We start from the raw sequence: 22,171 nt of genomic DNA on the forward strand, positions 1-22,171 counted from the left end.
AACCTATATCTAAAACCTAAATGCTAAAACCCAAACTCCTTATCACCATGCTGTTCTCTGCCCAGTTATAGGACCAACCCTAGTATCTGAACTGTGGGTCAGTCTTCAATGTTTTTCTTCACCTCGTATTACTTTCAATTTACTTAATTTTATTCACATAGAAACTTTTACTTAGGTATTTTATAATCTCCCGGAAGACTCCTACCACCTTTAAGAACGGTTATTATCAACATTTAAGGACTCATTTTATCCCTCAATTTTAGAGTAAGAAACCTGAGACACAGCAGTTAAGTAAGTTGACCAAAGTCACACAGCCACTAAGAATGAGAGCCCAGAATGAACACAAGCCATTTGACTCTTGCACCTACGTGCTATCATCCGCTTCCTTAGGACATTTCTGTGTCAGTCTGGAAGTCCACGGGTCAAGGTGTCTGAGACTGTTACCCACCCAGACAATTCCTGAGTCAGTTCAATCGCAGCAACCGAAATCACACATGAATGCAAATGCTTTCTTGTCAAAGAAAACAAAATTCATGTGTTTTCTTACGTATAAAATGGAGCTAAAATCTGTGCCAAGATGTAATTTTGCCTCATCTGCTTCCGTTAGGTGGTCTCGGTTCTGCTTTTGTCACTAATTGGCATTGTCCTACATTAGACTTAATCCTTTCAGAAAAGCACAGGTAAATAACCTCAAGCCCATAATCACTTGCTGGTTGGTCAGATTGTTTTCTCATTTCCAAGAGATCATTGTCTACCACCATATGAGATCTTGATACAGTGATAACCACTAGCATTTACTGAATCTATTATATGTCAGACGCTATGCTAAACTTCTTCACCCAGATCCCTCATTCACATAATCCTTTTATTAGTCCTGTTTTACAGGTGAGGAACTAAGCCCTGGGATGCTGAGAACGTTGCCTGAGGGCCCATGGCTGGACCCCAGATATGATTCAACCACTCAGCTTATTCTCAGCCTCTGCCGTCACTGTTCTGGACTCTTTTTCCCCCCTGTAATTAAGGAAAATCATTCAAACAGAAATTTTTTTTTTTTTAAGTAAATAGAGTACCTGATAAGACCCAGGTCGTCTCCGTTCAAATCTACCATTTTCAAGAGTACCATTTCCTTGTCTGTATTTGAAGAATACCTAGTCAGCAAAACAGAGGAACTTAGTGAGTTCTAGGTTAGAGCCTGGCCCTCATGTATGACCCCCTTAGCCAGAAGCTGACACAAAAACCAAAACCAAAATGACTCTCAGTAAGCAAGGCTCCCTGACACTCTAGTTCTACAAACTGCATCCAGGATCTCATTTCTCAGCTAAAGAAATGATTTGCAACTGTGAGCAAAGGGGCATTAGGTCAGCTAACTGGAGATGAAATATACATTTTTATGTAAAATATGCAATATTATATAGCATATATTATTTCTTAAAAAAAGGTTTTGTCTTTGAAATATCTACTCATACTAAATTTTTGTGAAATCTCTTAAAAATAGCAGGGAATGTGCAAAATCAAAAGCATTCCTGACCTACAATTTAAAGGGTTCTTTTATGTCCTTTCAAGGGAAATCAGATTATATTTTCTAAAAATCAACTCCTTTGAAATCTTTTAAAAAATATAGAGACAAATATGAAATGTCAAGTGGTCAAGTTGAACTGCGATATTATTTTACTCTGCTATAGTAGCCAAGTACTTCTCTTCTGTCACAAACCTCGTTCATCACATAAAAAATTAAAAAATAATGGGCTTCCTTAGTTGTCCCATTCAATTACGCCAGTTTTATGTCTTGCTGGCATAATGTCTTATGTCTTGAAAGAGTTATTCATTAGTCGAACAAATATATGTTATGCACATTTTTATATTTTCCAGATGAGAAGCAGAGAACCCCTAAATTAAGATTTAAGTGGATCTCTAAAGGTTACACAACTAGGAAGGGATAAAGCTAAGATGAGACCACAGTTGTGCCTTCTTTGAAAGCCCAGAGTCCTTCAAACATTCACATCTGACTCCCACAACCAGCAAAGGGGGAAGACGTGTGCATAGGCTGGTCTGTGCTTCTGCATTCTCTTTTTATTTCTGCTTGTCTTAGATTATCAGCATGTTTTAAAATTATTTCAGCTTTAATACCCTTTCAGGATCTCACCATACCCATCAAGTTACAACCCTGTTCTTAGATTTTGTTGCTGGTTCCTAAAGGAAACACATGATTTTATCTAGATAATCATACCCTCACCTTGCTCTCTCTGACTGTGGATTCCGAAGGTATGAAGAAGGGCTTCGATTGATCTGTGCACCATCCACATTCCCTTTATTGATAAAGATTTTGCCTGGTTTCATATTTGCATGTGCTATCTCAATGCTCTATACGTTTAAAAAAAAAAAAGTTGTAAAGTTAGAAATCCTGGTGGGCATTAAGACTTAGTTGATATAAACAGAAGAGCCCTGTGGAAAATTTCTTTTGTCTCCAACTTGTCCCTGCTATGGGTTGAAAGCTGGAGAACCACAAAGCTGGTGTCATTCTGGGGGTAACAGACATGACCTTCAGGGTTGAGATGAGGAAATGCTGTGTATAGGGAACGACCTGAGTGTCTCAGGACTGCCAAGTCAGGAACTGTCTGCCATTTCAGATGGCCAAAATGGGAGACTTGACCTTACAACTCTCCATCCCCCTGCTCACACCCTCTAAGGCAGAGCTTTTCAAACGTTTTGGACTGAGAAATATAGTAATTGATATATTTTTCATCATAACTCAATACACAGCAAGATATGTATCCTAAAACAAAAGTTCACAATACAAACTATACCCTGTGTGTTATGCATTATGTTATTTTCCAATCTCTTTTAGTTCCTTTTTTAAAGCTTATCACAACTTTATGAAATTGATTTCATAAAGCCATTCATAGACTGTTATTTGCTCTTTGAAAAACATTGTTGTAAAGACATTTCTTCCTTTGCCAGATGGATCCCTGGATTTGGGGGTGGCGGATGATGGTAATTTTATGAGAAAAAGTAGAGAGAGACTAAACCTGAGAGACAAAGGAATGAAGAAAACATTAGCAAGGATTCTATGAGAGAAAATAATTACCTGGAAGACAGGAGAGAGTAGTAAAAGCTACCCAAACCAGGAATGGGAGAAGAGTTTGAGGGTATCAGTTCAGAGCCCCACGTCAGTCTAGAGGACTTGAGAAATGAGGGTGTGTGGTGTAAATTGGATCCCCTTCTGTGCTCTTTGGGAAATACAAGGAAGGCTCGAAATTATTTGTAATTACTTTGAGTTCCTTGGTGGATTTCTTTTCAAGTGACTTTGTGCAGAGAACTGACTATGTGGGACCCTATAATTTATAAGGGTTAGCTACAAAATGTTCTCTGTGTCTTTGGGTGACAATATGAGGCTTACTGCCACACAACCCTCTTCTCCCAATCAATCAGTGCCTCAGGACCAGCATCCCACAGCTCAGAACCAGAAGCTACAAGGCAGTCAAAAAGGAGAAAGGGAAGTAGGTGCTAAGACTGTGCTCAGACGGAGATCCTATAGGGACTCTCCGTATCATACCACGCCACTCCTAAAACACTGTAAGCAATGCTAAAGAACACTGGGGTCCTCTAGGGTCCCTTGCCTACCTTCATGATGCCAGCAGCCATGTACTCAAAAGTTCGATTGCTAAATCCTCCACTGGCAATCACAAATGTAGAGTACTGGAAATATCCTGCTGGAGCCGAGTGTGTGTGAGTACCACTCAGGATAACGTTGTCTCTTCTGTACAGGGAGCCATATTTACTCTGCAGCCTGTTCAGGACCTTTAAGAAAGGAAAACAAAACAAAACAAAACTAAGAAGAGGAATAACATAGGAGCATAGCCTGAGAAAAAGCGCTGATGGGTCTAACCACTGAGCCATATCAGTGACATCCCTGTCAAGTGACCTTTCACTCTATGCTTGAGTTTATCATCTCAGTAACAGCAACATCAACAATAATTGCAGTCGCTAACATTTTATAGATTCTTGCCGTGTACGAGCACAATGCTAAGTGTTACATACATCATGTCGTTTAAAAATCTCTATAACACCACCAAGAGGTGGGTATTTTTAATCTTATCTTTTGCTGGAAACATTGACATGTACAGAAGTTAAATAGTTTGCCCACAGGTCTAATAAAGAGCAGAGTCAGAGTCTAGATCCAAGTCTAACTATACAACCCGTATTCTCACCTGCTCATTTCCAGACACTGTTCTGAGCACTAGGGACATATGAGGTCCCTACCCTGGAGAAGTTTTTATTCTAGTGAGGGAAAGATAAATAAATATGCAATATTATATTATACAGTGATAAACTCTATGAAGAAAAATATAGCTAGGTAAGGCAAAAGAACACGATAGGTGTTAGTGAGGAAAGATCTTCCCAAAGATGTTACATTTCATCAGAGGCTTAACTGAAGAGAGCAAACTGGTCATGCAATACCAGGGGGGAAAGCATCTCAGGAGCAGTGCAAAGTCCTCTTTACTGCCTCACTTCCCAAAATGAAAAACTCAATATTCCCAGACACTTACACTTATTGGCCTGGGGAAGCCACCCGCTGTGACCTGAGGACACCCCAGCAATCCTGTGGAGAGGCCCATGTGGAAAGGAACCATCTTGTCAGCACTAACTTGCCAGCCGTTTGGTGAACAACCATAAAAGGTGAGCCTTCAGACACAGGCAAGCTTCAAACAACCTCAGCCCCAGCCAACATCCAAGTTCAACCTCACGATACAAAAGTAAGGATATGTGACTGTGGTTCTAATATGTCAGAATCAGCCAACCCAGCCATTCTAGGATTTCTAACCCACAAAAATCCTGAGCACTAATACATGATTATTGTTGTTTTAAGCCACTGAGTTTTCTGGATGACTTGCTGGACAGCAATAGATACCTAATCCAAAGAGACTCAGTACATGTTCATTGAATTAATCAGTGAACATCCAGATGAATAATTAATGTTTTGGGGTGGTATAGATACATCAAGAAAACAAAAGAAAAACTTAGTGATGTTGCTGAGTAGCTTTTTTTTTTTTTTGGTTGAAATGTCTGTTTTTTATTGAAGTATAGTTGACTCCAAAGGCTACATTAGTGCTGAATACCTATATCTGATTGTGCTTTAATCAACTGCAATCTGAAGTTTGGTATTACTGTGGTTTCTCTGTGGAAGATGCCTTGACTTCATGTCAAAAATTACTAAAATGTTCCAGCAAAAGTGTCAACCCCAGGCAACCTTCCTCAGTGTAAGATACTATCACCTAATACCAGGGACAATGACGGAAACTCATTTATGGCAGAGCTGGAAAATACTACTTATCTCATGCACTCAGTCCTATTCATGGGTGGTTGCTATCCAAAGCAATGTGTTGAGAAGGATTCTGAATCCAAATCTGAGCTTAGCAAAAAAAGAGTGCCTTCTGGTGGGGGAGGGGGAGGCGTGCAGCATCTTAGTTCCCCAACCAGGGATCGAACCCACACCCCCTACAGTGGAAGCGCAGAATCTTAACCACTAGACGGCCAGGGAAGTCCCAAAAGAGTGCCTTTTTTGATTAGCAATGCTGTCCACCTTGAGTATGATATAGGCAGTAGTATGTTGATAAACTGTTTCTCTGAAAGAAGAAAGAATAGCCCTCATTTGTATCATCTGTCAATTTCTGTGGCACAAATACACTCACCATAGTGAATTTCAAGCTACCAAAAGTTTAACCACTAACTCACAAAGTTCCTAAATATTTAACAATCAGCTCTCATGAGCTGGTACAAGCCAGTTCCAGCACACCAATGGTACATGAGGAAGCAGCAGCAACTGGTGTGCTATATACTGAAAATACATAAAGACATGCATTCAACCCCTTCTATTTTAGGTGAAGAGCTCCACCACCTTCATTCTAAGTCACGTGGACATTGAATCAGGAAGATCTTACAAACCATCTTCATGCCTCATTAACCTCTCCATGCCCCAAACACTGATTCCTAGGTTACCACATCCACATGAGCAACCATGTAATTACCAGGCAAATGTGGAAAGGAAATAGGATATAACTAGACCAACATTACCAGCCCACACTCTCCATCCCAATAAGGTTCCATGTTCCTTCTGTTTGATCCTAACTCCAGCCCCAACTCTTCATCACTCTTCCATACTCTTTCACACAGTAAATATTACTGCTTCATGAAAAAGAAATGTCTGTAGGGAGAAGGGGAAACAGTCAATGAATGGACACCATGAAAGCTTAACTAAAGTCAAAAGCTGATGTTCTTACAATTCTGTAACCAAGACAAGAAGGTCTTAGAAAAGAAGGAACTGCCAGTCAACTTTAGAGCTCCCTGTCCCACACATTTTTATTCCTAAAGAACTGTAACATTAGGATTTTTAGAATTCAGTGCATTTTTTCAGGTTTACGCAAGAATCAAGCTCTTGAAAACATAGAAATTATGAATCTTGAATTTTAAAACAAAAGAAAAAGACTACCAACAGCTTACAGAAATCTTATCCTAAACTACAGTCTCTGATATGAAGTCAGACATGTGGGACTTCTGGGGAAAAAGAAAAAAATTAAAAACTCAGTCATGTAATAACAATGCCTGCCAATAGCCATTATAAGTAGCATGTTTCCTACTTCATGAAAGGAGGGCTATTTTAACATAGAGCAAAGAAGTGACATTAATGTCTATCGCTCACTTCTTCAACTGCAGTTTCCATTCCATTTCCTATTGCTGACACTCTTGGGAACATGACATAGAAAGAGTTAGAAAAGTCATTCTGCTTTCCTGCCCTGCCTCACTGCTCAGGGATCTTCTTTAATCTTTATTCCATGCTGGAAATTTCATCAATCTCAAAGCTGAGACAGAGAATCTTACTAAAACCAGGTGTTATGCAGGGAGGTCAGCTCGGTGCTTTGTGACCGCCTGGAGGGGTGGGATAGGGAGGGTGGGAGGGAGGGAGACGCAAGAGGGAAGAGATATGGGAACACATGTATATGTATAACGGATTCACTGTGTTATAAAGCAGAAACTAACACACCATTGTAAAGCAATTATACTCCAATAAAGATGTAAAAAAAAAACAGGTGTTATAGTAAGTTTAATGGCACTAGTTTAGTTACATTTATCTTTCACACTTTCCCCTTGGATTAACTTGGGATAAGTAAGTGGGTTCATTTACAGGTCTTTCCTCTGGGTCTCAGATTATAAGGGGAAGTAAAAACAGGAGGAGATGGTTAAGTGGTGCCCAGCATTAACTTCATAGTGGTCTACAACCCAATACATTAACCTGCTATCCCCTCCACACTCCACCCCAAAGTGTCTGTTTTGACTCTATTTCTACTTAATGACCTCACCATTTCCTAATCAGAACCATGTTTGATTCCTCAGAAAAACAGTCTAGTGCTATGGTAATGAGCGTGTGCTCTGGCAGGAAGATGTCAATGTCTGAATCCCACCTCAGACGGTTCCCAGCTGCGTGCACTTGGACAAGTTACTTGGTCCTCTGCAACTCAGTTTCCCAGTCTGTCAAATGACCCAATAATAGTACCTCCCTCATACAGTTGTTTGGAGGATTAAATGAATTAATATATATGAAGCACTTAGACCAATATCTGACTCGTCACAGGAACTATGTCAAGTGTTAGCTTTTATGCCAATTCATCCCCAGATCTCATTAGCATTTAATTTGACTTTTTACCACCATATAGTCTCACTGCTGTCCCATTGGTTTAAAACTTTTAGGCCAGCATTACATAGTATAGGGGAAATGGCCAGGTAAAGTTTAAATCCCTCCTGCAATGCTAGTTTCCCCTTCTAGTTCTTTCAGCCTTTTAACACCTTGTAAAATTCCCCCATATTAAATCCCCTGTTTGAAATGCCTAGTGTGATTACTGTTTTCCCAACTGGACTCTTATCAATAGAGCCTTGATGCTAATTTAAGGAATCTGCCAATTTGTGTCTTCACCGCTAGCTCTAGTCTATCACAATCCACCTCGAACATCACTGTCTGATTAATCATCCTAAAGCACAATTGTGTTTGCATCACTCCTCCACGCAAAAGTTTTCTAAGAATCCCCATCACCCACAGAATTAAAAGCAACCTGGCATCCCAGGACCCTACAAATTATGACCAACACACCTTCCAGGTACATCTCCAATTACATGCCCACATGTGTCCTAATAGAACTAATCTGTCTCTTCAAATACATCTACACTTCTCCCTTGTGCCTCTCTGTGTCCATGTTGTCCCCTCGATTTGATAGCTCTTCCTCCCCATGTCAACCATTTAAAATTCTCCCCATTCAAGTGTCACTTCCACTTTGAATTTTCCTCTAGTTTCCATTTCCTGAATCCCTGTGTTGTACTTTTAAAGTACTGTATGTCCACAAATTCTTCAATATCCCTGGCTTCAAGAGGTGAAGTATAACTTTCCCACCTGTGAGTGTGAACTAGACTTGGTGACCTGCTTCTAAGGATAGAACAGGGTGAAAGTGACGGTGTGCATCTTCTGAGCCTGGGTTATGAAAGGCACTGTGGTTTCTTCCCTGCTCTTTTTTTTTTAAATTAAAGTATAGTGGATGTACCATATTACATAAGTTACAGGCATACAATATGGTGATTCACAATTTTTAAAGGTTATGCTCCATGTATAGTTATTATAAAAGATTGGCTATATTTCGTGTTGTACAATATATCCTTGTAGCTTATTGTATACATAATAATTTATACCTGGTAATCCCCTAACCCTATATTACCCCTCCCCTCTTCTCTCTCCCCACTGGTAACCACTAATTTGTTCTCTATATCTGAGTCTGTTTCTTTTCTGTTATATTCACTAGTTTGTTCTATTTTTTTAGATTCCACATACAAGTGATATCATACAGTATTTGTCTTTCTGACTTATCTCACTTAGCATAATACCTTTCAAGTCCATCCATGTTGTTACAAATGGCAGAATTTCATTCTTTTTTATGGCTGAGTAGTATTCCATTGTATATGTGTATATACACCACAGCTTCTTTATCCATTCGTCTATTGATGGACACCTAGGTTGCTTCCACATCTTGGCAGCTGTAAATAATGCTGCTATGAACATGGGGGTGCATATATCTTTTCATATTAGTGTTTTCATTTTTTTCAGATATATACCCAGGAGTGGAATTTCTGGGTCATATGGTAGTTCTATTTTTAATTTTTTGAGACACCTCCATACTATTTTCCACAGTGGCTACACAAATTTACATTCCAACCAATATGTATGTGGGTTCCCACATCCTCGCCAGTGTTTGTTATTTGTGTTCTTTTTGATGATAGCCATTTTGACAGGTGTGAGGTAATATCACAGTGTAGTTTTGATTTGCATTTCCCTGATGATCAGTGATGTTGAGCATCTTTTCATGTGCATGTCCTCTTTGGCAAAATGTCTATTCAGGTCCTCGGACCATTTTTTTAATCAGGTTGTTTGTGGTTTTTTGATGTTGAGTTGTATGAACTGTTTATATATTTTGGATATTCACATCTTATCGGTCATATCATTTGCAAATATTTCCACTGACAAAACGAAAAGACAACCTACTGAGTGGGCGAAAATCCCTGCTCTTTCCTTTAAGTTACACACTATGAGGGAAGCCAGCAGCTCTGTCATGAGGATATGGACAGTGGGGGAACTGTCAGTAGCCACATGAGTGAATCACCTTGGAAGTGGATCTTTTAGCCCTAGTCAAACCTTCAGATGACTGCAGCCTTTGCCAGCATCTCGACTGCAAGCTACCCTAAGTCATGACCACCTAGCTAAGCCAGTTCTGAATTCCTCACCAACAGAAGTGTGAGATAAAACAACAAATATTAGTTAAGTCCCTATTTCGGGGGGGGGGCTATTTATTACTCATGAATAGATAATATATCACTGTCCTTTATTCCAGTAAATTATAGTTATTTGCGTATTTCTGGTACAATCCTTCCTCCAATCCCCTAACTAGGTACTGAGCTCATAGGAACATGTGTTATGACTCACTTAGCTGTGTGCCCCTGAAGTGCCTAACAAAGTGTCTTGCAAAAAGCAGGTGATCAATGCTCTCCAAAATAATAGAATGACCTCACTTTTAAGAATGTAGGCTCTGGTGTCAGGCATATATGTGTTCAGAACCCAGCTCTACCTTCTTCTAACTGTGTGAACTTGGGAAAGTTACTTAACCTTCTCTAAGACTCAGTCTCCTTACCTGCAAAATGGGGATAACAACAGGCTGACCTCACAGTTTTGTTGTCAGTGTAGGTGAGGGGAAAGTACTTAATCCTCTGCTCCTTATGTTTCCATAGATGGGAGAGACTTACATTCTACTCCTCGTGAGGGGGTGACATTAGAGAAATGCTTTTAGGCCCTCTCATCATCCCTCTCCCTGGCCCCTTCACACCGCAGGAGGAGAAAGTGTTTGTTTGGTGAGGTTGATAGAACATGACACTGAATAATGGACATTTAATGGTCATTATTCTAGATGTTCCAGACTCTCCTCTTTCTCACATTTGTAAGTATGTGAGCAGATACTAAGAATACACTTTCTTTCTGTGACCTGATCCCTGCAGAAAATATAACCAGATCAGGGTCTAGAAATTGGCTGAGAGAGAGACACCTGGAAGTCCATGTGTCTATAACTATTTCTCTCTCCCTCCCCACCCGCTCTCTGCATCTTACAAGCTGCCTGTCCAGGACCTCCTATGCACCTTTCTGCTAAGCTCAACTTTCCCCACAGGTGGTTACATGGTCAAAATTGGCAGAAAAAATCATAGAAAAGCCTACCATATTCTACAATACAGTTTAGAGTTTAAGAGCGCTAATGTTGTATTCTTTTAAAATTTTATTATGGAAAAGTTCAAACATGTACAAAAATCATCAGAATAGTATAATGAAACCCCCATGTGCCTTTCACCCAACTTCAGCAATTTACGGCCAACCTCATTTCAGAGTTGCTTTTTAATTCTCTTTAATTCCTTGCATCTATTCTTAATTGTCTAAAAACTTGAGGGGAGGGTTAGTGATTAATTGGCACTCTCAGACTTCTAACAAGGAGGATTACAAGAGCGTGTATGTGAAAGTCACTGGGACATAATAAGCTTGCAAAAAAATTAGCATTAATAATGACGGTGAGCCATCAGCAGAATGGAAAGCAAGTTCTGACCAAGATGACTTGGAGTGGAATGAAGCTCATTCTCCCCATTCGATCATCTGCTGGATTGTCAAGAGCTTATAACCTTGAGGGTAGTAGAAACTCACTGGATGTGAAACCAGGAGAGCTTAGTTACTGTCACGTTCACCTGCAGACTTTGCCTTTAAATCACGTCATCTCTTTCCCACCTCAATCACTTACCTCCAGCCTGAGTCGTTGGGACACCATGCCGATCTCAATGCTGACAAACAGTACTCGACTGGACTCATCTGGTTCCGCCAAGATGAACGCACGACTGTACAACCTTGTGAGGATGCCTTCTGCATTCTGGCCAGTTTTGCTGTAGCCCATCTAAAGAGGAAGAGAGAATCAGCTCCACTCCTTCTCACCCCGCCGTTACCAGAAACCAGGCACAACCATACAAGAATAGACTACTTAGGAAAGGCAAAGAAATACAATCCACGTGACACTGTGGCTCCGAGTGAGACAAGATATGTGTTTTCAAGAGTAAAGCCAACATCACAAAACAGGCTTTACTCTTCTGTGCAGGAAAAGGCAAAGTAGTTGTTGGGTTGGCAGTAGCTATTCACTGGCCTGTGGGCAAGGAGGGAGCTGGTGTGACTCAGGAATTCCATCACGATGCTGGAGACCTTTCATAGCTTTTCTGTTCTTTGAAACAGGACCGTTTCTCCAGCCTATCTAAGGTACTAGAGAAGAAATCGCTGCCCAGCCATCATTCCACATTCCCAGGAATACCCTGAAGACTGGAGGCCCCTTCATTTTGGTTGTTTGGCATGTGATTTTTTTTTTTTTTTCCTGAAGAAAATGGTTTCCTTATGACTAAGTAATCCGTATTGAGGGTGCCTCACCCTGGCTTTTATCATGTTGTCCCTCCCTCAGCCAAGTCAAATCAAATACACCTATCTAAAAGCCCCTCTCTCACCATGTCATAAAGCCCACCCATAAAAGCTGCACCCAGGTCTTCAGCATGGTCCCTCTACTGCTTGTTTTACCTCTCATGTGAGTGGTCATTTAAGGTTTACATTCCAGAGTCACTTTTCAGAACAGACAACAGGGAATAATTCCTAGAATCTAAAGATTATTTGGTAGGAGAGAGAAAAATCCCATCAGGCAACCTCCTGCTCTGGTTACCTAGCGAAGGGTGGCTAGAAATGTGTGTCTACCATCACAGCCCGGAAGTTGCATGCCAGCAGCCCATAGCCACAACTGATCCAGAGAAGTGTTTTATTTGGCTAACACACTGTTGGCCCACATTAGATTTCCAGTTTTAACTAGAGTTGCTTCCATTTTCCAATGGAGAGACTTAAATCCTCAGATCTTCAATCCATAAATATTCTGGCTTCTCTTGAAAAAACTGTAAGGTAGGGCAGCCCTAGATCCACACTCTTACATGGGAACAATCAGCTAAAGCCATGCAACTTTCCTACTTGTACCCAGTCACCACCACTTTCTATTGCCCCCCAAAAAATTGAGGATTTACTAGACATTTATCATCTTACACTGGCCTTCTTCGGTCATTTATGGTACCGGCCCATCCCCTGTAGTATTGGAGTTCGTCCGCCTTGCCACTTCCACTCACAAAAAAAGGCCAATTGAGTTTACAAGGGAGTTGTGGTTAAATAGAAGGTCCCCTCTTCCTCATAGTACAATATCCATGATGTTAGACAGCAGTGAAGTCAATAAAAAGTGAGAAGGAGATTATGACATAATATTTAGTAATAAATACAGGGTGCAAAATAATAAAGTTACCTGTTTCACAGTCTCCCTCAAGGTCCCATGATTTACCCTACCAAAATGATATCTGCTACTTGGCCCGTGCAGTCAGCTCGCCCAACACCAATATGGTAGCCACTGAAGTTCTGAAATAGAGTAGGCTCTGGGGTGCTGGGTGTTGAGATGCCTGGATGGCTGTGGGGCCCCTGGGTGGCTGGAGGGATCTGGGTGGTTGGAAAACCTGAATCAAAAAAACATAAGATATTTAAGAAACAACATTTCAGCCATGCATTGTCGGCATCACTTAGAACACACAGATTCGGGTTCCTAAGGATGAATCTTTGTATATTCTCTTACATCTAACATACACGGTGAGAAACATCTCAGGAACATGTTTTATAGCGTAATCCCAAGGAGGATCTTTTTCACGGAGTGGAGATGTTTCAGCCTAACAGTCAAGCTCTCTGTCAAATGTCCTTCAACTTCTCCTCACAAGCCGTTCCTGTCTAACCTGTCACTCTTCATTCACTCACCCTGCACTTCTATTCCAGCCAAACAAATCAGGTGCCAGGTTCCTGGCACACAGCCCACTAAATCCAGCCTCTGGGGATTTGTGTCTACCACTCTCTCCATCCAGAGACCTTACCCCTTTCTGGTCCCTCAATCAGTCTCCTCCACCCCTTCAGAGTAGGTGTAGTTCCATCACAGCCAGATCCAGCTTAACCCCTCACCTTCAGGATGCCACCCCAGCTGTCTCTACCCTGTTCTTATCCTCCTCGACCTTCTAAATCTTCTATTCTTAATGCAACCTAGATCGCTGTACACTAGTTAACATAGTCCTGCTTTATTTTAATTATTCTCATATCACCTATATGTATGCATATTAATACATATATTCTACATCAACATCACACACACACACGAATATCAAAGGATGCAGAATGGGATAGAGACTAAAAGAGCAAGTGCCAGAAACAGCCCAGGTTTGAAAACTAACTCTATCATTTACTAGCTGAACAAATAACTTAACCTGTTTTACCTCAACTTTTCTCATCTATGAAGAAAAGTAACATAACTTTCTCATAACAAGAAGATAATAATACCCTACTTCCGAGGGTTGATTGACAATAAATATGTTAATACATATTCAAAATTTAAAACGATGGCTGGCATATAGATTTGGTTTTTTTTGTTTTTTTACATATTTAGACATCTTACTTACATATTTTATTTGTTTGTTTCCACCCCAGACAACAGCCAGGGGTGGCCAAGGCAACACATGTCAGTGTCACAGTGCATTAGTGGTCAGAAAGTATTTAGGCAAGAGATTAACAGAAGACTTCTTCTGGGTTCCAGAATTTTGGAGCTCAAGAAAGTTTAGAGATCACATAATCCAATCTCCTCCATTTTACGTATAAGAAAACTGAAACCCAGAGAAATGACTTAAGCAAGATTTCATGGAGAGCATATGACGAATCAGGCGCCTAACCCAGATCCTCCAACTCAGAATCTGCAGCTCTTTCATCCACATTCTAAGTGTAGTTAGAGTTCATGGTCTCCCATCCCCAAGCCCACGTTTCCTACAAGACATCAAGTATTGCAAGGAAGGAATCAGGCACCTTTGTTATTGCCTCATTTGTTCCAATGTAGGAATGTAGTGCCAACCAACGCCAAATCTAGTCACATAGCCAAAGGATTCTTTTCGATCTCAGAGACTCAGATCTGTAAAGCAGTACTAAGGCTAGCACCTACCTTTATGGGAGTTTGTGAGGATTAAATGAGAAATTTACACAGAATGTTTACCATAGTGCTTGACACAAAGTAACCATTCAATAAATAGCAACTTCTACTATGAAAATAGTGACTGTAATTATTAATTAGCTCCCTGAGCCTCAGGCTCTGGATTCTCCAATTTTAAAAGAGAAAACTAAGTCCTATGCATTCTTTCATTTCTAGCAGTCTAAAACCCATTCTGCCCGCTCCCAGAAAAGAGGATCTCTGTTTCTTTTCAGTGAATTCAAAACATGGGGACAGGGACTTCCCTGGTGGTTCAGTGGTAAAGAAGCCACCTTACAATGCAGGGGACACGGGATCGATCCCTGGTCAGGGACTTAGGATCCCATATGCCGTGGGGCCACTAAGCCCACGCGCCACAACTACTGAGCTCACATGCCTCAGCTACAGCCTGCGTGCCACAAACTACAGAGCCCAAGCACTTTGGAACCCACGCGCCACAACTAGAGAGAGAAAACCCGCACTCCACAACTAGAGAGAAGCCCGCGCACCACAACGAAGAGCCCGCACGCTGCAACGAAAGATCCTGCATGCCTCAATGAAGATCCTGTGTGCCACAATGAAGACCCAACACAGCCAAAAATAAATAAAATAAATAATAAATAAGTCTTTAAACAAAAAAAACCATAGGGACAGGTAGAGAATACATTAGAAAAGAGAAGAGCCCACAAAAGAGAAAACCAAGGTGAACAATGTTGCCTCTCCTTCTCCATTGGGCCTGTGGCCAGCCCTCGCTTTACTTTGGTGAAAGCATTCAGTCCCCACCTGTCTTCCCTACTGTTTATCAGGTATATAACCTATCATCAGAGGAGAGCCTCCCATGGACGCGATATTGCCTGTAAATTTAGCCTAGGTGGTTTTCAAAAACTAAGTTAATTTCCAACATTTAAAAAAAAATCAGGAAAAAAAACCCCCAGATGTCTAAACCGCCTCCCCCAATTTCCAGCTTCCCTTGAAAACTCAGAAGGGCTGAGTCGATGTGACATCATGACAAAAAACAGCTGGCACTCAGGAGGGCCCGTGGACCCTCTTCACCAGAGAGACACCTGTCCCCACCCTGGGCCATGCCCCCCACCCCGGGCCACGCCCCCCACCCCATTTATGGAACTTGATTGGCCCTCATGCGATTTGAGTTCAAGATCCCCTTCTCTAAAGCTTTCACAGACTAATTGACATTCAGTGGGTCTTTCCTTCTCCTTTTGCCCCCCACCCCCTAGAGAAGATGATGCCAGAAAGGAGGCAAAGAGCAAAAGAAGAGGCTCAGGTTAAAAGCTCACATTACTGGGCCTTGAAGAATCCTGAGCTGTACTTAGATCAGTGGAAAAGTGAGACAAATAAGTACATGTCAGAATGCAGCACTGGCTACTTGGGCCAAAGGTAAACTTGATAAAAATTGCTATCAATGCATAAACGGCAACTAAGGTAAAGGTTAGATAACCATCCCAGGCTGCTTAAGTACACATTGAACTGCCCTGTTATCAGCATTATCAGCAGACACTGTTTCTTGCCTTGATGTCCCTTCAAATGAAGAAATTTCCTACAGGCTGGGAATAGCATACAAGAGAACCCATGATACTTGCCTGTGTGATTTTCAACGGTCCCGCTGGTGACGAACAACAGGCTGAGAAGAGCCACCGTGACCCCTGTCATCATCACAAAGAGGAAAATCAGGAATATCTCTAATGTGGAAAAGGTACGTTTGGCCATTTCTCCTGAGGAAAAGCAGAGACAGAAGAACAACTGCGGAAGAGACAGAAAAAAGACAGAATAACAAATTAAAATACACATGCTTCAAGCTGTCCGAGGCTAAGATGTCTTAGCTCTTTCATATGAACAGACTATACCAAGAATGCCAAGTACAGGGCATATTTGCCACTAGGTCCATATCCCAAGCCTGTGGAAGAAAAGACCGGTCAATTACAGCACTCCTTGATGAATTCACGTGGGGTTTCCAAACGCTTCTCGGCACAGTGCTCATGCTGGAAGCCACCACCCAGCATCTGGCATTGGCAGCTAAGCTAAAACCTATCTGTATTCCTTGGATACATCATACTGCTTTCATTTATAGCAGTGATGCTCTCTGTACATGGGTCTAGATTGGAGCATTTCTGTCAACAGGGATAACTGATGTACCCACACGGCTTGTACTTGTGAGAAAGCTTGCTGGGGTTAGGGCTTTACTTTGTGGCCATGGACTAAGTTATCTTGTCCACAAGGAGGTGAAACAGACCTTTGGCCTTTAAACTTCCTGTTCTAACTTTCAATTACTACCTGAATAGAAAAGGGCATGGAAAAGGAGATTGGCATCTCTGATCTCAAGCCAGGCATTTGTAAAATTTCCCTCTTCAGTGGTCAGCAGGATCCCACATATTCTGCAAACCCCACGTTGAAGTATGAGGATAAAGACAATGGCCCTTGTGTGCTACAAAAGCAGAAAATGTCCTTACAGATTCCTTAAGATATCTTTGGAGTAGAATTCATCATAACTCAGAGGGACTACAGAAGCTGAAAACTCACATAATGTAGCATGAGAAAGGATAATATGATGGTTAAAAATTGCATTCTGAAGTCGGGTGCCAGAGTTCAAATCTCATTTCTGCCACTTACTAGGTGACCCTGGAAAATCATCCCCATCACTGAGCCTCAGTTTCCCCATCTGTAAATAGGGATGTGACAATGATGATAATCTTAGTACCTATCTCATAGAGGTTTTATAAAAATAAGACAAGATGACACAGTAATAGTTTGTTTCATGGAATGTGATAAGCGTTCAGAATGTCAGCATTTATCATTAGGTTCTAAAATAGCAAAGACTCTGTGCTCCTCTGCAGCATTAAGGGGAGTTTATATGAGTTTGTATTAAAGAATCACGAATCACAGGTGGGAACTTCAGAGTCCGTTTTCTTAACCTCAAGGAAGCTTGAACAGTGAGATGGGATTGTGGTCCCAAGACTTGCCCCACAAATGGCTAAGATGTGGCTAAGATGCTGTTACCCCCAAGAGCTGTAAATTGGCAACAAACAGATGTATTTAGTATGGCCCAATTTTTCATTTCAATGTGACTTAGTCAACAAGATAAAAGATAGAGCTTACAATTTATCTGTAAAAATAGAATCTACTTTTACAAATATGAAACTTCGGTTTTCTTTCAAAATATTTTGTAAAATATGGCAACACGGAGACAGCATTCCCACGCACCAAGAGTTTTGTAAAACTTAGTAGCTGCTGTTCCCTTTAGATGCGGTAGCCCTTCTCCAACCGGCCACTGCCTCCACCCAGTAGGCCTTATCTATCCGGTCTTCGTAGTCATTTTATTTTGCAATCCACAGACTAAAGGTTAAATATCAGTCTGGCAGCAAACACTTCAGAGGTAGGGCTGAACTGGGAGAGGACCAAGAGCCTGGAACATCTTCCCTATTTCCTAGTTTTTTGTTAGCAGGCGTTCCTCAGCCATTTATCACCAGCATGATCACCTTCACCACCATCGGCAGGGACAGCTTCAAACTTAGGGCAAAACAACTTTCAGTATCAGCCCTGAGTCAGAAAGCACATGTAAGATATGTCTCTGAAACTTTGATGAGTCAAAAAGGTTTACTAGTCATTAGCTATTGTCTCAGTAGCAAACTTCAAACCCTGTAGACCTAGTTCTTACCCAAAGCTTTGGTTTCTATGAGCCTTCCTGCCAGCTGAGACAGCTTTTGCACAAATAAGGCTATTAAAAATGGATGACTGACAGGTGGACCCTTCAACCCCAAAGCGTGTACATGCAGATGACGTATGTAAATGTGGCTATGTGGTAAGAGCCTATGTAACAGACATGATATGAAATATATGTGTATGCATGTGTGTCTGGGTTTTTTTGTTTGTTTGTTTCTTGCTGGTTTTGCTCTGCTGGACTAGCTGCCACCACTGGCCTTTTACACAAGTCAACGATGGCACTTGATTTTACATTAGCATTTCCACCTCTTACTTGGATTACAACCACGTACCTCGTGTATTTCACCACTCTATTTAGTTGCCAGAATTACCACCAGCATATTACCATTCTTTTTGAAACCATTAGCACTATTTCTCGTAAATGATTAGAATCTGAATTTAAACATGAAAGCAAATGCCTTATATCTCCCTTCAGAAGGCAAATGTACCTTGGAGAGCTGAGCCAATGATTACATTTTAAAGGACTGTACATATTTAAATAGTTCCCACTTAATCTAGCATAATCCTGCAAGGTCAACAGTGAGGCTCTAATGACATCGTAACAAGCCACTTGCTAGATCTTTACCACCCTGAGGTCCCCCATTTTTCAAGACTGTGACAGTAAAAAGTAATATTTTGGCAAAATGGGTTTCCAAAGCTAAGCAAATGAGGTTTCATCAAGATCTCTGAGACAATGGGGTGATTCAAGATCCCTCCCTCCTTCTCCAAGATAATACAGGCATTCTTACCTGATTCAACCACTCAGAAGAACTTGTGTATCCTGGTAAAGCAAATGATGGTCCAGAATCGTGTTCCCCTTCCTCTGGAATATCACTTGGCTGGGACTTCTTAGCACTTCCTGAAACCTACTGAGGAAAGATTTTCACAGTCATGTCCAGGAGAGTTAGAGTTCCCATGAGCATAGCTTTGTGGGTTTGGCATATGGAAGAGATTAAAGTGTACTGATAACATATGACTTACTAGCGAACTCTCCCCTGGGACAGCCTGAGAGTGAGGTACTGAGTTGCAGAAGGCCTGCCAGGCTGAAGGTCATTTCAGAGTTCAACACAACTCTTCCAGCACATCAAGGTCTGTGCAAAGCTCCAACCTGGATCACAAAAAAAACAGCACCTGCTTTATTTACCCCGGCCACTCAACCAGTGCTCAAGAGGAAGTGATAATGTATGCTGGACATTAGTGTGGGCTATGGGCCCCACTAGGCAATATTTACAATAATTTCAGAACAGAAAAGTGAACTTTTAGATTCTCATGTATAAAAAGAATGCAAAGTTTTAGATGAACTAAGAATGTGAATAATGAGTATACAAAAGGGAAGAGTGTATGCAACATTAAAAATTATATTGAAGGAAATAATATTTAGTAATTTTTTCATGTCATTAAATTAATTTAAGTTTGCAAAACATTATGATCCCATTTTTGTAAAGTATACATTATTTATATGTGTGTGTGATCACAAAGACTGTAAGAAAATACAGCAAAAAATGTTAAGAAGCAATTATCTGGTGATAAGATCATGGGTGAGTTTTGTTTTCATCTTTTTGATTCTTGACATTTTCTATGACAGCCATGTAGCATTTTTGTAATGAGGAAAATAAAATGTTTTAGCTTATCTCAGAGAATGTACACTGTATAACAGCATGAAGTTAAGCAATGGCCCACAGAAGACAAAGAGAGAAATAAATAGACCAAAGTCCTCCTTTTTTCCTAGTAAATCCAAGCTATTCGGGAGGCAATTTGAAGAAGACCACATTGGCTGCTGAATTCCACACAGAGTTTTAAGAGAGACCAGCCCCAAAGTTCCAATGGAAATATTAAAGTGCTTTCAGATAGGGCATTTAGTAACGTGTCTTAGCTACCTCTCTGCTACAAAAGAGGGGAACAGGTTAAATTATGGTATTAGACAAGTTGTTTTTTCTTTTCGTGCAAATATGTTTGTTGCCTGACACCAAGAATTCTGAGACCAAATCTAGTTAACTTAAGGCAGCTGGGGAAAAGGAGAAGAAAATTCACTAGAAGGCAGCAAAAGAAGTTGAACATGCAGAGGCTCAGGAAGGCCACAGATCAGCTCTGAGGGTCTACGTGGCAGGCTCTATTGAGCCATCTCTTCAGGGCTTTGTCATCAAGATGGATGCTCTCCAACTACTTTAGGTCTTTACCTTGTTCCACTCTGGATTCAGTTCCTAAAGGACAGCATTTGGGGACTTCCCTGGCGGTCCAGTGGTTAAGACTTCACCTTCCAATTCCAGGGCTGCAGGTTCAATCCCTGGTTGGGGAGCTAAGATCCCACAGGCCTCACGGCCAAAACACCAATACATAAAACAGATGTAATATTGTAACAGCTTCAATAAAGGCTTTAAAAATAATAATAAAAAAGTTAAAAAATAAAAGACAGCATCTGACTGACCTAGCTCAGATCATATACCTATCCCTTCCATTGAGAGGATATTTAAAAAGACCATACCCAAAGAGGGAAGGACAGTTCTCCAAAATAAAATCAAGGTAAAACAGAAACAACAGAGAGCCACTAGTGACCTGCCATTGGATTTCCTTCTCCCTTACGTGGGAGGTCCTCTAAACTGGCCCTGTGATCTAAAATGTGGTCTCTTCTGGACCTCTCCAGCCATCTTTCTCCCTGTAAGAAGGAGCCACGCCAAGCTCATTCCCACTGAGACTACCTAGGTGTCCCACAGTTGGGTCAGCGAAAATCATTTTAACCGGGGTTTCAGTAGATAATCATGGCATAATATATCATTTCTCCCAGACAACATTTGAAGACCCATTCCTGAACACTAAGGGGGTGAGAATCAAGGAGATTCCAAGCACCGTGGCAGAGTCAGTGAAGGAAAAATGTTGGGCCAAGGGGACTTGTGGTGCCCATCAAGACAGCTGACTCCTATAGCCAGAAATAGACTACCTCGAGGAGAGGGGAAGACGTAATCATTGTAAATATTTCATGCGTGTATTTTATTTCTGTCTGAATGACCATCAGACAAATCCTGTTTGCTAGGATAAGGATGGCTGTCCTTCTCAACTCATCACCCCAAGACACTCACTCATGTTCTACCCATTTTACAGATGAGCAAACACACACAGAAAGGTTAAAGGCCTTCCAGAACAGGAAAGGATGGTTAAAAGTGAGCATGATTAAACAATAATTATTCCAGGATGTGAGCCCAAGTCCCCAGATTCCCAGACAAGACTGCTTACCTTTCACCAAACTCTTGCTGTCTACATCACTTCAACTCTGGCCCTGGCATGGCAGCCTCTGGGCACAGACAAGTCATGTGTTCACTCCTCATTAGCAGATGATGAAGCAAATCATGTCCTCTGTCTCTTAACATCCTAACACTGAGGAAGATTCTCCCAAATGCCCAACTCCTCAAACATTAACCAATAGTCTAGCACTACGAATTCTCTCATTTTACTTATGCCTACAGAATAGGGGCCTTAAAAGGCTTGATGCTAATTGCTTTTTTTTTTTTAAACAGATCTTTATTGGAGTATAATTGTTTCACAAAACTGTGTTAGTTTGTTGCACAACCAAGTGAATCAGCCATATGCATATACATGTCCCCATATCCCCTCCCCCTTGAGCCTCCCTCCCACCCTCCATATCCCACCCCTCTAGGTGGTCACAAAGCACCGAGCTGATCTCCCTGTGCTATGCGGCTGCTTCCCACCAGCTAACTATTTTACATTCCATAATGAGTATATGTCAATGCTACTCTCACTTCGCCCCAGCTTCGCCCTCCCACCCCATGTCC

The 22,171-nt window shown here is 41.2% G+C and overlaps 1 protein-coding gene across 4 annotated transcripts in view; it reads right to left on the reverse strand.

The window, feature by feature from the left end:
- The window catches only part of ASAH2 (N-acylsphingosine amidohydrolase 2), a 121,250-nt gene that overhangs the window by 70,044 nt on the left and 29,035 nt on the right, over positions 1 to 22,171 (reverse strand). For 2 of the 4 annotated variants that reach the window (XM_032609339.1, XM_032609340.1), the window contains exons 2-9: positions 19,368 to 19,494; positions 19,136 to 19,255; positions 16,271 to 16,430; positions 12,974 to 13,137; positions 11,364 to 11,513; positions 3,622 to 3,798; positions 2,234 to 2,361; positions 1,071 to 1,148 (exon numbers count right to left, since the gene is read on the reverse strand). In XM_032609339.1, coding sequence (XP_032465230.1) covers positions 1,071 to 1,148; positions 2,234 to 2,361; positions 3,622 to 3,798; positions 11,364 to 11,513; positions 12,974 to 13,137; positions 16,271 to 16,397 — 824 coding nt within the window. In that variant the 5' untranslated portion in view covers positions 16,398 to 16,430; positions 19,136 to 19,255; positions 19,368 to 19,494. Of the gene's footprint in view, positions 1 to 1,070; positions 1,149 to 2,233; positions 2,362 to 3,621; positions 3,799 to 11,363; positions 11,514 to 12,682; positions 12,789 to 12,973; positions 13,138 to 16,270; positions 16,431 to 19,135; positions 19,256 to 19,367; positions 19,651 to 22,171 lie in introns of those variants that run through there. The other 2 variants (XM_032609341.1, XM_032609342.1) reach the window with 2 other exon arrangements.

Source organism: Phocoena sinus, chromosome 16 (assembly GCF_008692025.1).
Source record: "Phocoena sinus isolate mPhoSin1 chromosome 16, mPhoSin1.pri, whole genome shotgun sequence".
Lineage (NCBI taxonomy): Eukaryota > Metazoa > Chordata > Mammalia > Artiodactyla > Phocoenidae > Phocoena > Phocoena sinus.